Source organism: Rhodofomes roseus (assembly GCF_022264815.1).
Source record: "Rhodofomes roseus strain CIRM-BRFM 1785 chromosome Unknown C8Q71scaffold_29, whole genome shotgun sequence".
Taxonomy (NCBI): domain Eukaryota; kingdom Fungi; phylum Basidiomycota; class Agaricomycetes; order Polyporales; family Fomitopsidaceae; genus Rhodofomes; species Rhodofomes roseus.
The window spans coordinates 428,491-443,027 of NW_025952985.1; the positions used below are offsets into that span (position 1 = coordinate 428,491).

The following is a 14,537-nucleotide window of genomic DNA, read 5'->3' on the forward strand; positions in this document are numbered from 1 at the left end:
ACACGAGGCGTGACCAACCGGTCTTGTCACCGTTCCATCACCGTCCCCGTCGTCCGTCGACCTCTCGCCGCTGCCGTCCGTCCTCCCGGCGACGGCTTAGCGCCTCTGCTCACTGCCGAGCATGGATACCTCTCCCAACCTGCCGATACCCCGCCTCAGACTCACTAGGCACTCTCCACCGGGTCGCGCCGATACCCTCAACACGCCGACCGCTGGTCCTTCACGCACCTCGCCAGAGGCATTGCGCGCACGGATCTACGACGAAGACGATGCAGAAGCAACCCCGCGTATGCCCGCCGCGCGCATCGCGGACTCGCCTCAGGCCACTATTGCGCCTGGCCTTCCCCTCGATACACCTGCCGCCCGCCTGCGAATGGCCCTGGCGCGCGTACCCAACAATACGTCCCCACCACGGGCATCCACCTCGCGTCTCCCAGAGCCTCAAACACCTTCTGAGCCTGATTCTGACCTAGATCCACCATATTCCATCACTGCAACACGTAGTATCGCGCGGGAAAGCCTCAGGGAGCTCTTCTCAAGTGCGTTACAACCGGTTGGAAACACGCCTCAAAAGTCCAACGGACGCGTCAGGCGCAATAGCGTCGGCCCTGCCAGTGAGGTCGATCCGAGCCCCCGTATCGAGCGCGTCGAACGGGAGAGGGAGGGGAACAAGGGCAAGCGCAAGAGTATGAGTGACGAGGAGGTAGAACATCTCTCAAGTAAGCGTTGCGTTAGTGTTATTGTGTCTACGAGACCGATTTTCTTTTGTGAAGATGTTTCGAGACGGTCAGAGGAGTCTTCTCAGTCATCACATTCAAGGGCCGCACGGTACAATGCCCTGAATGCCGTCCTCTCCGACACACATTCTAGCACCATGCCTCCCACACCTCCGCCAGAACGAATGGTTACCGACATGACCATGCCCCCAAGTGACACATCGCAAGACACTGCAACGATACTCCGCGAGATGAACAGGCCAGAATTCGAAGCGACGCCTCCTCATGCGACGAGCACACCAATGCGTACGTTGCAGATGTCGTCGCAATTGAGCGGGCAGTCCAATCTCTTGGACGGAGATTCGGAAATGCGCCACGCCCTCGGTGGGTTTGACAGTTATGAGGGAGACTCGCTCGCGAACGGCCACGCCCCTCCATTCCCTCCCTCGCGATCGAGGTTCACTTCGCCTCCCCCTACTCGACCGACTTCGTGGAGCTCACATATGCGGGCCGGTTCGTCTTCTCCGAATCCCCCAAGCGCGAACACAGGTCCGGTCTCCCCTGGCAGGCCACTCTCGTGGAGTGCGCATCAGAAATCGGACCCAGTCTCGCCTGGCCGGCCGCTCTCCTGGAGCTCCCATTCGAAATCGCATTCCGTACATAACCTGCAGATGCCCTTGAGCAGACGTGGCAGCGAGGAACTGGAGAACTCGAGTATGTCGTTTCCTGAGTAAGCAGTCCAGATGTTGACACCTTTAGCAGCGTCGTCACGGGGTTCTCTGACCAGTTCATCCTCTCAATCCATCGGAGACTGTATGTGGCACCATTCTGATTTCTATATATCATGGCCTATCGCTCACATCGTCTACAGACAAGGAGCGACAGGACGATCTTGGGCGCGACCGCTTGCGAGACCGAGAGCGTTTGTGGAACCATCCGCAACCAAAGTCGCCCGCTCGTACTCAACATCTCGGTAGGTGCGCCACGCTCACTGCTCTGTTCAATAGTAACGAAATGGTCGTACGAAGCAAATGGACGTAACAGCCCATATCACGCGCATACGCTCTCGCGTAAGGGGAGCGCAGCCTCTCTGACAAGCTTACAGAGCACCGACGATGGGCGATCGAGCAGAGCTAGCTCAAGCTCGGTGATGTCGCAAGCTGAACGTCTGTCTTCTTCCTTTTTCATGTCACTAGTTTGGCTCACGCAGTACGTTGTAGAACGTGAACGGGTGAAAGAGCTAGAGCAGGAACGTCAAAAGGAGCGGGAGCACGGATGGAACAAGGCGAAACACGCTCAGTCCAAGACGCTCGAACGCTCGTCCTCTAGCCTCAACCTCCGCCCACACGAGCGAACGAGAACACTATCCAGCGTCGTGTCTGCTCATACTCCACCGAGACCCGACTCCGCGCAGAGCTTCCTCTCCCCACATACGCACACACCGGGACAGCCTCGGCATAGTCTGTCGCGGCAGTCGTCATCGAATTCCTTGCGCGGTTCTGCTTCGGAGCATAGCCGTGCAGCCTCTCCTGCCGGTTCCATGTCAGGTATGGAGCTCGAGCCGGAGGAGAAGGAGTTTGTGCACGTGCGGGAGCGCAATTGGAACTCGCCGCGGCCCAAGTGGGATATACACACTCACAGATCGCCGAGCCCGGTGCCGCCTGCCACGTCGGCGTCTGGCTCGAAAGTGGTGAGCCCCAGGGAGCGTAGAGACAGCTCTATGTCAACCTCCCACGCATCTGTGAGGCAGAGAACCGAGAGCTTGCGGAGCAGCCCGGCACCCACAGCCACTGGACATGCGAGGACGAGAACGCTCAGCTCGATGTCGTACGACACGAAAGGCAAGACTCTTATGAAACCCAAGTCTCCCGCTCCGTCGTTAGGCATGCCGAGTAAGTCTCCGGGATTCTCCTCCCGCTCTCCTTCGCCTGTGCGGGCTACGCACGACGAGAGCGAGCACAGTGATTCTCAGCCTCCAACACCCGGCTTCCGCTCGCGCTTTGGGTGGGCGTTCCCTGTGAACCGCACGCAGCTGCCACCACTTGAGCTCGATAATGAGATAGACTCGCCGGAGAAGCGGCGCCCTGCTACTTCTATCTCGTCGTCGCGGCTGTCCCTCAAGAGCCCAGGCACAAGTCATATACCCCGACCTTCCAGCGCCTTGGGCGATGCCGCGGAGGCTGCGAAGAAGCGAGGGCATCGCAGGAGTATCACTGAGCTCAGCCAGTCTAATGGGCCCATCCCGCCTGTGTCGCACACAGATGAGCGGGACGACGATGAGATCAGCATCGAGATTGACCATGGGTCTGATTCTGACCCTGACCCTGAAGACGAAGACGAGGAGTCACGATTCCCGAGCTTCCACAGTGAATCACAGATGGATCCTGTATTCGGTGCGTTTTCTAGCAACGTGATCACATGTCGATGTCTTAATAGTCATGCATGCACAGCGAGTGATGAGGAGAGTCCCCCCGCCACGAGCACACCGACGGCTCGACCTGCACCTTTGCCTCGGTCGCCCCCCTCACCGTCGCCGTCATACTCACCCGATCCTATTCATGCGACCTCTTCACGTCAGAGTGACACGACCGCACATGATGGTGACCCTCACAGCAGCAAGGTCGAGAAACCAGAGTCTCCTCCCCCGACACCAGCAGACAGGACCCCAGCACCCGTATTCACTCTTCAAACACCGCCACGGCGATCCCCAGGCAACGGCAGTTCCTCTGCGAGCTCCTCCAAGCTCGAGTTCAAGACGCCATCGCCACCTCGAGGCATGCCCGACTTGCCGGATCTTCCATCCTTCGCCACTGAAGATGGCGACGGAGAAGGAGAGAACGACAACACGCCTGTCATGACGAGTGCCCCAGGGAACCTGACCATGATGAAGACGCCGCGTCCACCAGGGGCGTGGGCGGCCACTCCGGACGTCCGACACGATGGGAGCGCGAGCAACCGATTCGCGGGGAAGAACGTGGGCGAAGACTCGAGTGCATCCAGCGTGCTGGTAAACACGCCTGACGGACAAGCAAAGGTGGACATCGTCGCGACACCAGGCGGTGGTTCCGACGCGTCTGGCGCCATCATGCCGAACACGACCGCGACGTGGCCGCGCACGCCCGCGCCGCCGGGTGCGTGGCTGCAGACTCCGGGTGGGCCCGCGTCCGTACGACGGCGGAGCATCCTGAAGGTGCGCTTCGACGTCGAGAGCGAGACGACCGTGTCGGACATCGGCGACTCGTCTGCGGAGACGAAGCGACCCGCTCTCCCCGCAGAGTGGAACCCGAACGCGGGGGGCAACTCGTCTACGGACGCCGCGCTCGCTATGCCGCCCGTCACTGTGAAGAGTGAGGGTGAGGACAGGATGCCGTCAAAGGTGGAGACGCCGGCGACCCCGCCGCCACGGCCTGAGTCTGCGGGTGGGCGGCCGTTCCGCTCGCCGGGGAGCGTCACCATGAAGATCGTGGATGCATTTGGGCGGGAGACAACCGTTGAGGAGGAAAAACCATGCTCGGCTCAGGAGCCTCATCAGGAGGCCCCGACGCGATCCAAGACGCCTGAGCGGAAGACGCAACAGTCTGCGCCGCCCACTCCGCGCAGTCGGAGTGCAGTCAAGATCGTCGACGCGATGGGGCGTGAGGTCGAGGAGCCCGTGCCGGAGGCGTCTGGCTCGCGTGTCGCTCACCGCGAGTTGTACGTCGAGCCAGCCGACGTGTCGTTACGGGCAATGTCGGTCATGGAGGACGAGGGGTCGTCTATATTCTCGGTTGATATGCCGACGCCGACAAATCACACCGAGGCGCTTGCGCTTGTGCGGGAGCAGGTGAAGACCATGAAGAAGGAGGCGCGGCAGGCGGACAAGTATGTCGTTCGTTCTCACACCACATTGTCGCGTTGACTTACGAGGGCAGGGATAGATCGTGCCTGGAGCGGGCGCTGGACGACGGTCGCGCGCGGTCGCTGGAGGACGCGTCAAACAAGGCGCGCAATCTGCGGCGGTCAATTTCGCAGACACTGCAACGCGTGGAAGGCGCGGGTACCAGCGCAGACAGTTCGCGGACGAGCAAGTACGCGGCGCTCAAGGAGAACATGCGCCGAAGCACAAGTCGGTTCCTGGTATGTCGACTTGCTGTTCCTACGTGGCAGTGCAGGAGCTGATTGGGGATATAGCCATCCGCGATGTCGGAGACGACGGTCAAGTCGGCGTGGAGTCGGGGTGCCTGGCTGTTTTGGGCTTTTGTACTGATTCAGCTAGGATTCTGCCTGGTGATGTACCGGTATGTTCGAATGGCTCTTGACATGACATGGGATCCATGGCTGACATATCTTTCGTAGCTTAGCTAATATGCGGGCTCGTCGATTGTTCCTGACGACGTACTACGACCCCTTCTACTCCGACCTGTACCACTTCGCGCGTGCACCATCCGCGTCGAATCCCTCCGCGATTCCGCCATACCCGAGCTGGTACGAGTTGCCCGCTATGCTTGCACGCGGAGGGTGGCAAAGCGCGCTGCACGAAGTTTGGAGCGGGACGATGTGCGCTCTTTCGCTGGCTGCGTGCGAACAGCGTGGCGCACCCGAGGTGTGGACCAACGCCGCCTATGGTCAAAGTCACTGGCCGCCGGCATAAGTCGCCGATCAGTGCCCATGTGCAGACCTTTGCCTCCTTTTTTGGTTCCGAACTCCGCCCCGAAGACGCGCTTGGCTTTGCGGGGGCAGACCTTGGCAGACCTTGGCTTCCCGACCCCCTTACCTGGGCGAGATAGCATCGCACGCACACGTTGATTAAGTTAAGCAGCTCGATTATTGCCTGTTTTGGATGACGATTAGCTTATGGAAGTTGGATATGGTAGAGTAGATTCATGTTGTATGCTCTACGTGCGCTGTGGTAATTGAAATGCGCCAGGCACGATCGCGTGCGACCTTGGCAGAGTGACGCCTGCAAAAGATGTTGTCTCACAGATTGAGTATCTCAGCGCGCATGGCATGGGGAAGATCGGAACTCGCCATAGCCTGACTGACGGAACTAGGTCGAGGAAGCCCCCGTTGGGTTCCATGCAAGCCACCTGCATAAGGTGAGGCTCCTCGCGGCTCCTCGACCTCGTATGCGGTTGACGCTCTTCTATTCCTGACGCACTGGCACTCAGTTACTTGTGGCGGGCAACCCGGGAGGGCGATTGTACTATTTACGGTGAGCGACAATTGGGTTCGCTTACGCTGATACCCAACAAGCACGCCAGACGCCGGTATGCATCCATGTGAACGCACCAAGACGCTCCACCGCCGCGTATTCTCCCGGTCGATCCACACGCACAGAAGACCTTCTTCGCCGGGCATCGCGTGCAGAATGCTGTGCGAAACAGCGTCGACGACGGTGCGGCACGGCCTGTGCGCATGGGGCGGCGGCGAAGCGTGGGCATCAGGGAGAAGCCGCACGAAGCTGGTTCTCAGTGGTTGACGTAACGGCTGATGGAGAAGACTCTGCCCCGGCCCACGAATTGCGACAGACACAGATCCAGAGCCACATGCCCGGTGATGATGCACCCCCGTCGTCCCCGTCACCCTCGCCTTGACACCCCTTATCGAGCGCCAGCCAGTCTCTTAAGTATCCCCCTTCGGCCTTCTCGTCCGCCCCATCCCCCCGACGTAGCCATGCGCGTAGAAACGGTCGGCAACCCGCCCATCTACAGTCCCGACACCGTCGCGGAGCTCGTCGGAGACGGTGGCAACGTCCTCGCACACCGCCATGCCTACCCCGCCCCCGACACACCCTCCATCGAGAAGCTCGCGGAGAACGCGTACCCGGGCTCCACCGACTCCAGTGACGACATCGAGAAGAGCAGCGGTCAGGACGACGTCGGCGCGAACATAGAGGAGGTGCCTTACGACGATGGCGGCAAAGAGAAGGTCCTTGAGACCGCTGAGGACTTCGCCAAAATCCTCATCAGTCTCGACGACAACCCGGACCTTCCTATCCACACATTCCGTATGTGGTTCACTGGCATTGGGCTCGCCATCTTCGCGTCGGTGCTCGGCATGCTCTTCGTGAGTCGATACTACGCATGGCTGTTCTACTGCTTGCTGACGATCCTCTAGCAATTCCGTCCCCAGGTGCTGAACGTCTCGCCGCTGTTTCTGCAGCTCATCGCATACATGATGGGACGCGTCTTCGAGTTCATCATCCCCAGTCCAGGAAGCAAATACCACACTGGCAGTGCCTTCTGGAACTGGCTGAACCCCGGCCCCTTCAGTGCGTATTCCGAGTGGTACTAGTATCACTCGACAGAGTTCACAACTCTCCACAGATTTGAAGGAACATGTCGCGACGCAGATCATGTCAAATACCGCCGCGACGGCGGCGACGGCGTGCTTCGTCTTCGCGTCGGATGATCTGTTCTACAACATCACGATTAATCCCGGCAACGCCATCTTCACCCTCCTCGCGAGCCAGCTGATTGGCTACGGCTTCGCGGGCATGTTCCGAGCATTTCTCGTCTACCCCACCGTCATGCTGTACCCGCAGAACCTCATCTATGTCAATTTGTTTGATGTGCTTCATCGGAGCAAGGGCGAGATGCTCCAGGGCAAGCGGTGGGTCTGCATAGGTGTCTGTGCAAGATGAGAACGCGCTTACCCCGCATATAGCCTACGTTTCTTCTGGTATGTCACTGGCGCGATCTTTGTTTACGAGTGGTTCCCGGAGGTAACGCATCCTTCTCACCTCGCGCGCACAGCTGCTCACAGCCTTATCAGTATATCGCGCCCCTCCTCGGGTCCTTCAACATCGTCTGCCTCGCCGCGCGCAACAGCGACTGGGTGTCGTACATCTTCGGAGGCGCAGAAGCGAACGAGGGAATGGGCCTACTCGGGTTCGGCGTCGACTGGGCGAACATCACGAGCAAGCCGTTCTACCAACCACTCTCGACCCAAATCTCCACCTACGTCGGCTGGGCGCTCAACTACATCATCCTCCCCGCGGTCTTCGCCACGAACGTATGGAACAGCAAGAACTTCCCGTTCATCTCGCAGAATCTGTTCTGTGAGTGGTGGCTGTGTGTTTTGACTGGTTTGGGGTCGTGGGTGACTGATGGACGTGTGCTTGTCTGTGCGCAGTTGAGAATGGGACGGTCTATAACCAGAATTTGATTTTGAACGCGTATGTTTCCTCTCGAATGTCATTTTACTACATATTACCCAAATCACTCACCAATATCCTCATCAGCGATCAGTCCTTGAACAAGACCGCTCTCGAGATCTACGGCCAGCCCTGGCAGAGCGGGTCGACCGTCGTACGTGACTCACCTCACTTGCGATCGCCGCTAAATGACTGATCGCCGACTTGACATGTTCCGTCGACGGTGTATCCGCTCCTGTCATGCTGTCGTTCGTGTGGCTGAATGGTAGATCTACAACTTGGGCATCAACCTGTCTATCGGCGCCACGATCGTGCACATTGCGCTCTGGTACGGCAAGGACATCTACGACGCGTTCGTCGCTCAGTTGTGGGTGTTTCCTTCCCCTGCTAGGACTATGCGTGTTTGAAACCGGTGCTGACTTGCGCGTTTAGCATCAAGCGAGAGCCAATCGACGACATCCACTACAAGAAAATGGCCGTCTACAAGGAGGTCCCGATGTGGTGGTACGCCGCGATCACCCTCGCCGCCTTTGTCACCGCCAGTGTGTTTCCTACCAACCCTCATCCCCCTATTATATCGTTAACGACCTCATGGCAGTGGTGTGCTGCTACACGGAGAAGTCGGGCCTCCCTTGGTGGGCACTGATCGTCGCACTCATCTTCGCGATCATTATTCTTCCATTCTATGGCGCGATGTACGCCATCTCGGCGGTGCAGCTCATCGTGCAGAACCTCTTCCAGATATTGGGCGCGGCGCTTGTCCCCGGATCGTCTCAGGCTAACATGGTGCGTTCGGCTGGTGTTCTTCGGATGTGGCAGCGCCTAATCGGGCGGTGTAGTACTTCGAGCTTTACTCGAGCCAGGCGATCTTGCAGGCGACGTCGATGTTGAGCGACCTGAAGCTCGGCCAGTACACCAAGCGTGGGTCGTCAAGATGATGAAAGCAGGGACGTGTTGTTGATTTCACCTATTTGCAGTTCCCCCGAGATCGACATTCTCGGTACAGATGGCTGGCACGGTCGTCGGAGCATTGTTCAACTGTCAGTGTGATCGACCTAATCGGCTGGATTGAGCGTGCTGAGTCCCTGGGTTTTAGACGTCATTATGCAGGATGTAGTCAACAAACAACGTAAAATTCTGGTATGTGCGCTCCCTGAAGATAGCACGAACGTACTCTGATGGCAGTGTACAGCTCGAGAACGAAGGTACTCGCGTCTGGAGTGGCCAACAAGTGCAGTCCTATAACGCGAATGGTGCGTTACTCTTCTTCCTCCGAATCCCTTTCCTAATCCTGATTTCACCCGTACCACAGCGATCCTCTGGGGTGCGCTCGGCAAGGAGATCTACGGCCCCAGCGGCCCTTACTTCATCGTGCCCCTCGGGCTTGTCATCGGGCTCGCCCTCCCGATCATCCCCTGGCTGCTCTGGAAGAAGTACAAGTGGTCTTGGCTCCCGCTGATTAACACCGCCGTGCTGGCGTACAACATCGGCGACCTCGCGGGCGGGACGAACGGGTATATCAACACGTGGATGGTCGTTGGCCTCACATCACACTTCTATATTCGGCGGTACCATGCGGGCTGGTTCAGGAAGTATAATGTGCGTTCCGAGTTCGCGCTGGGTTATGGATGCTGATGGTTGTTTTTTGTCTGAAGTACCTGCTTGGCGCGGCTGTCGACGGAGGCTCGCAAATCTTCGTCTTCATCTTCTCGGTGCGTTCTTCACATATTGCGACGGCTCGTCGTACGAGTGCTCATTGGAACAATGCACGTAGTTCGCGTTAGCAGGGGCCGGTGGCGTCGCTGTGAACTTCCCGAACTGGGCTTTGAACCCTGTAGGCAATGCGGTATGTCCTGTGATCGTGCGTGCAGCATGCGCATTCTGGTACTGATTGTCACGTCTTCGTGTGTTGCAGGATTACTGTAAAGTAACAGGGCAAGAAGCGTCATAATGCGATATCTTCTTGGACTCTTGATGTTTAGAGTAGTGTCGTGATCATATGTGCTGGGACCTACATGGATGTGTCATGACTGGAGTACGTTGCGATAGTGGCGGACTTGTAAAGATCTGTGTAGCTGTATGCAGTGTACTGTAATTGTAGCATACTGTCCGGGGTAATGTTGGTGTTTCCTGCTCATCGGAGTGGATGCGTTGGCGACGAGGAGGTCTGAAGCCTCCATACTAGATAGCACTGCATATGTGCCTCAGCTACACGTACTATGGACCTAGCGCGTACAGCAGTGCACGTGGTCGCGATGGGCAGTGGCGAATCCGAGCCGCCTGCGTCCGAGGCACTTGGACAGGACTCCGACTCACTTACGCACTCGACGTTGTGCCATTTGTCGTAGGCGACCCTCTCTGTTCAGTAGGCGACCTCTGCGATGGACTACCTCAGGACCCTTGGATCGGCTGCCGTCTCGTCGCTGGTGCAGAAGTCTGGTCTCACGCTTCCGTTTTCCACTGGCACGAGGGTTACTGCATTTGACGGTCGCTCTATCTGGACGCTCTACGAAGGCACCAAACGTGTACGCGTCTCACTTGCAGTTGCCGTACAGCTTGTTCTCACTATACTCTCCAGGATGATGGGTCGCCTGTGTCTATCTTCGAGTTCGATGCAAACCAACCAGGCAGGCGGAACGTGTTCCCACTCGCGAAGAACGCGCTGCGAAAGCTACGGACCATCCGACATCCGGATGTCCTCAGGTTCATGGACGTTGTAGAGACGGACAGCACCATCCACATCATGACCGAACGCGTCCGACCGCTGGCGCCAGCGGTGCATGAGTACTCCTCGAAGGCGGCACAAGAGCGCGAAGACTGGCTTCTCTGGGGTCTCCATCGTGTCTCGGTTCGTCTCGCACGGCTTCTCTGTTGAACTCACGCATGAACAGTCACCAGGTAGCTCTCGCGTTCGTAAATGACTCGGCGGCCTCCACGCACGGGAACATACGCGTGGACTCCATCTTCATCTCTGCGTCAGGGGAGTGGAAGCTGGGCGGGTTCGAACTGTTGAGTAGTCCTAAAGATGATGCGGCAGTTCTCTATGTGCGTAGTACGCAGCTGATGTGTGGTCGTGCCGAAATGAATATATTTTCTTCTCCCGCCTCTAGACCATGGGCGGCCTGCTGCCCGACGCGAATGCGTGTGCACCCCCCGAAGTGAAGAAGGGCGGCTGGTCGACGTTAAAAGAGTAAATGAGCATTCCATCCTACCGATTCCGATGAACCTCACCTTGCGTTGCAGACAGAACCCAGCAGTCGCAGATGCCTATGCACTAGGTCTTCTCATCCACTCTGCCTTCAACCCAACCCAACCTCCGCCAGCGACTGCACAACCGCCACATCCCCCACCCACTGCTGCTTCACGCGGAGCGATACCCCAGTCACTATTTGGCTCCTTCAAGCGACTGCTGAACCCAAACGCAAAGGCGCGTCTTACGCCAAAGAACTTCCTTGAGCTCGGCATGGCAGAAGTCACAGGTGAAAGCTCGGGATTCTTTGCCAACAACCGCCTCGTCAAGGTATGCGCAGGGCTGGATAACTTCAGCCTAGGCAGTGAAGCAGAGAAGGCGTCGCTACTAAAGCAAGTAGCATGTCATTCTGCACCTCTACGCTAATTGATCACTGGATCAATGTAGGACGCTGAAAGAATCTTCGTCGTCATTTCCATCAGAGTTCGTGTCGTTCAAAGTGCTGCCCTCGCTTGTCTCAGCTCTGCAATTTGGCGGGGCATCTGCTCCCGCAATCCTGCCTCTTGTACTCCAGATGGGGAAAGTAGTACCGCCGCAAGACTACTCCTCTGTGATCCTTACTCATCTGATCAAATTGTTCGCGAGCCCTGATCGCGGCACGCGTCTTGCACTACTTGAACATCTCCCAGAGTACGCCGATAAGCTTGACAAGAAGACTGTCGTAGACAAGATCTGGCCACATCTTGTATGTTCTCTCATCTACGAGTGTCTGTTATGTTGGCTCAATATGCTCAGCAAAATGGCTTCTCGGACACAGTCGCCATCATTCGCGAGGCTACCGTCAAGTCCATCATCCTACTTTCCGACAACCTCAACGACCGCATCCTCAACAACGACCTCCTCCGGTTCCTCGCCAAGATGCAGGGCGACCCCGAAGCCTCCATCCGTACGAACACCTGCATCCTCATTGGCCGGCTGGGGCCCACGCTCGGATACAACACCAAGCGCAAGGTGCTCGTGCCCGCGTTCACGCGTGCGCTCAAGGATCCGTTCGTGCATTGCCGTGTCGCGGGAGTCATGGCGCTCATGGCGACCGCGGAATGCTTTGAGACGGAGGAGCTCGCGACGAAGGTAATCCCAAACATGGCGTTCGCGATGATCGACAAGGAGAAGCTCGTCCGCGACCAGGCATTCAAGGCCATCGAGCTCTTCGTGAAGAAGCTTGAGGAGCACGCCGCGGCGATGCCAGAGACGGCCATCGAGGAGCACGAGAACATGCCGGGCTTCAACCTCCCGCCGACGTCCCCTGGCTCGAATGGGCTCGTGAACAGCGCGGCTGGGGCTGCGGGTGCGCTCGCTGGATGGGCTATCTCGTCTCTTGGGAAGAAGGTTTGCATATCCCTATCTGATGACCTGCGCCCTCTCATGACATGTTTGTAGCTTGCTGCTGGCGAACTCTCCAGTGTCATTGACGGCGCTGCTCCATCTCGTCCGACGTCGGCACCTCCTCCTGCCTCGCTCTCGTCCCAGCCCACGAATGGCCTCAATGGCTCCGTGGGCACTCTTGGCGGCCTCGGACGGCCCAAAGCGCCATTCGGTTCGACCCTATCCTCACCAGCTGTCCCACGGCCAACCAGCGTTGCTGGCACTTCCTCTACAAAATCGAAAGGCATGCAGCTCGGGGCGAATAAGGTCCCCACAAGTACGAGCTTGTCTGACTGGGCGATGGAGGCTGCTGCGGAGGCAGAGAGTGAAGATACAACGCAGTCAAGTTCCAACCCATGGGGCAACGACGACCTGATAGACGTCAACGCAGACCAGGACGATTGGAGTGAGTGCATCCTTTCTTCATGATGCGAACCTCAATGCTTACCGAATCTCGCATTTAGGTGCATTCGAGAGTGCACCGGTGCCCGCGGCGGTTGTGGATCTGAGCTTCGATGGCGACGCACCACCGGGTGCATTCTCGCCAAGCGACGACTGGGGCTTCTCGTCGCCTGCCCCAACACAACTAACAATACCCATCCATCAACCGAAACCGACGTCCGCTGTGAAGGTACCAGCCGCGGCAAGCACACGGTCCCCACCACCTACAAGCCGAATCTCAACGTTCTCGCCGAACGCACGATCGCCTACGCCGTCTGAGAGGACGGCGAGTCCTGCACCTGAGAAGGTACAGACCCAGAGTACGGCGGGGATGACGAAGGAAGAGAAAACGGCGGAGATGGCGAGGCGGAAGGAGGAGAGAAAGCAGGTACGTTCAATGATAGACCTTTACTGAGCTTGTCATCCGACTGATCGTTCTCCAGAGGATTGCTGCACTAAAGCAGCAGAAGAAACACACCGGCGCTGCCAAGACCTAGTGTACTGTGATGGTTTCACGTCCCCTCTGTGCTGTTTCTCTCTTGTAAATGTGGGTATATAGCAGCTGGATACTATGATGACGACCCGGATGCGAGCAATTTCCCGGCACATAGCTCGAAGCCAGCTGCACTGTATTGGCTGCGTGCCATGAAACTGAAGGGAACTTTGGGGCTTCTCTGACAATTTGGAATAAGTACTTAGCGTTGATGTGGCGTAGTACCGTCCTCGCCTGATCTCGACCGTCCGCGTCAGTCTGCAGATTCAAAGGGTTGAAGTATCGTACACCGCCAGTTCCGGTCCACGTGTGGCTGATATGGACGGCCGATGTAGACAGAGGTGGGCGGCCGAGGTGTCATACACCTCGAACAGCTGTCTGTACCAGGTGGATAGGCCCACGTACGTTGTCGTGTGGCCAGGGTGTCCGCCACAATGAAAGCCAGCATGTACAGCGAGCCGCACCACTGTATACAGCTGGGCTTATGTAAGCCCTCCGCGCGAGCTTGCAGTGGTTTGTGGGCCGGATGCAGGGGGCACCCGGGAGCACGTTCCGTGGAAGCAACTAGGGGGGGTCCCCCTCCCCCGACCGGTTCTCGGGGTCTTGATGGCAGCTTCCGGGCGAAGTTCCAACGGTTTTCGCTGCTCCTGTAGTATATGCTCGTTTAAGTGGAAGCTACTGGGCGAAGACAATGTAGGACACTTGAGTCCCAATCTGACTGCATAAAAGGAGTGTGTAGGACAGTGATTCACGACAAACAAGAGCTGAAGCTTGGTCATGGCCAGAATAGGATGTACACGTGATCAGATCCAGATCGTACCTATCGCTGTCTAGTCCAACTACAGCGAGGCGGCGGTGCATGCCGAATTATTAGTATAGTATTATCAAGGCAATAGAATCAATATAGTGCATGGTAACTATACTCTCTGATTTTGACGACCACAATGTCCCACCCACGCCCCCCTCCCGAGCCCAAAGAGATCATCCTCCGCAATGGGGATCTGAGGACTACTCGAATCAACTCTATCAGCCTTCGTCATGAGGTTGAGTGCGATCTCTGCCACCAATGGATCACGCTTTCTGGACGAGACGAACGCCCAGATCCCACGCCAATCAATCAGCACCGTGGCACACCGC

The 14,537-nt window shown here is 57.7% G+C and overlaps 3 protein-coding genes across 3 annotated transcripts; all 3 read left to right on the top strand.

The window, feature by feature from the left end:
* Positions 1 to 25: 25 nt before the first annotated feature.
* Positions 26 to 5,509, top strand: C8Q71DRAFT_325252 (uncharacterized protein). The gene is made up of 9 exons (XM_047917828.1): positions 26 to 719; positions 774 to 1,430; positions 1,479 to 1,529; positions 1,588 to 1,689; positions 1,745 to 3,109; positions 3,167 to 4,577; positions 4,628 to 4,832; positions 4,887 to 4,993; positions 5,052 to 5,509. The coding sequence occupies exons 1-9, from the start codon at positions 122 to 124 to the stop codon at positions 5,344 to 5,346; spliced, it is 4,791 nt and encodes a 1,596-aa protein (XP_047774117.1). The 5' UTR covers positions 26 to 121; the 3' UTR covers positions 5,347 to 5,509.
* An 859-nt stretch (positions 5,510 to 6,368) lies between these two features.
* C8Q71DRAFT_716276 (OPT oligopeptide transporter) lies at positions 6,369 to 9,802 on the top strand (the record flags this gene model as incomplete). Its single annotated transcript, XM_047921092.1, has 18 exons — positions 6,369 to 6,761; positions 6,813 to 6,966; positions 7,022 to 7,307; positions 7,362 to 7,419; positions 7,470 to 7,755; positions 7,830 to 7,872; positions 7,939 to 8,005; positions 8,121 to 8,215; positions 8,284 to 8,393; positions 8,450 to 8,637; positions 8,691 to 8,772; positions 8,829 to 8,891; positions 8,948 to 8,991; positions 9,044 to 9,104; positions 9,164 to 9,450; positions 9,507 to 9,563; positions 9,626 to 9,697; positions 9,767 to 9,802. 18 exons carry the CDS (start codon positions 6,369 to 6,371, stop codon positions 9,800 to 9,802), a joined length of 2,382 nt encoding a protein of 793 aa, XP_047774118.1.
* Positions 9,803 to 10,232: 430 nt separating this feature from the next.
* C8Q71DRAFT_862300 (uncharacterized protein) lies at positions 10,233 to 13,404 on the top strand (the record flags this gene model as incomplete). Its single annotated transcript, XM_047928014.1, has 10 exons — positions 10,233 to 10,376; positions 10,430 to 10,699; positions 10,750 to 10,896; positions 10,962 to 11,041; positions 11,095 to 11,421; positions 11,489 to 11,786; positions 11,837 to 12,430; positions 12,482 to 12,872; positions 12,931 to 13,295; positions 13,351 to 13,404. The coding sequence occupies 10 exons, from the start codon at positions 10,233 to 10,235 to the stop codon at positions 13,402 to 13,404; spliced, it is 2,670 nt and encodes an 889-aa protein (XP_047774119.1).
* Between the last annotated feature and the right edge of the window lie 1,133 nt (positions 13,405 to 14,537).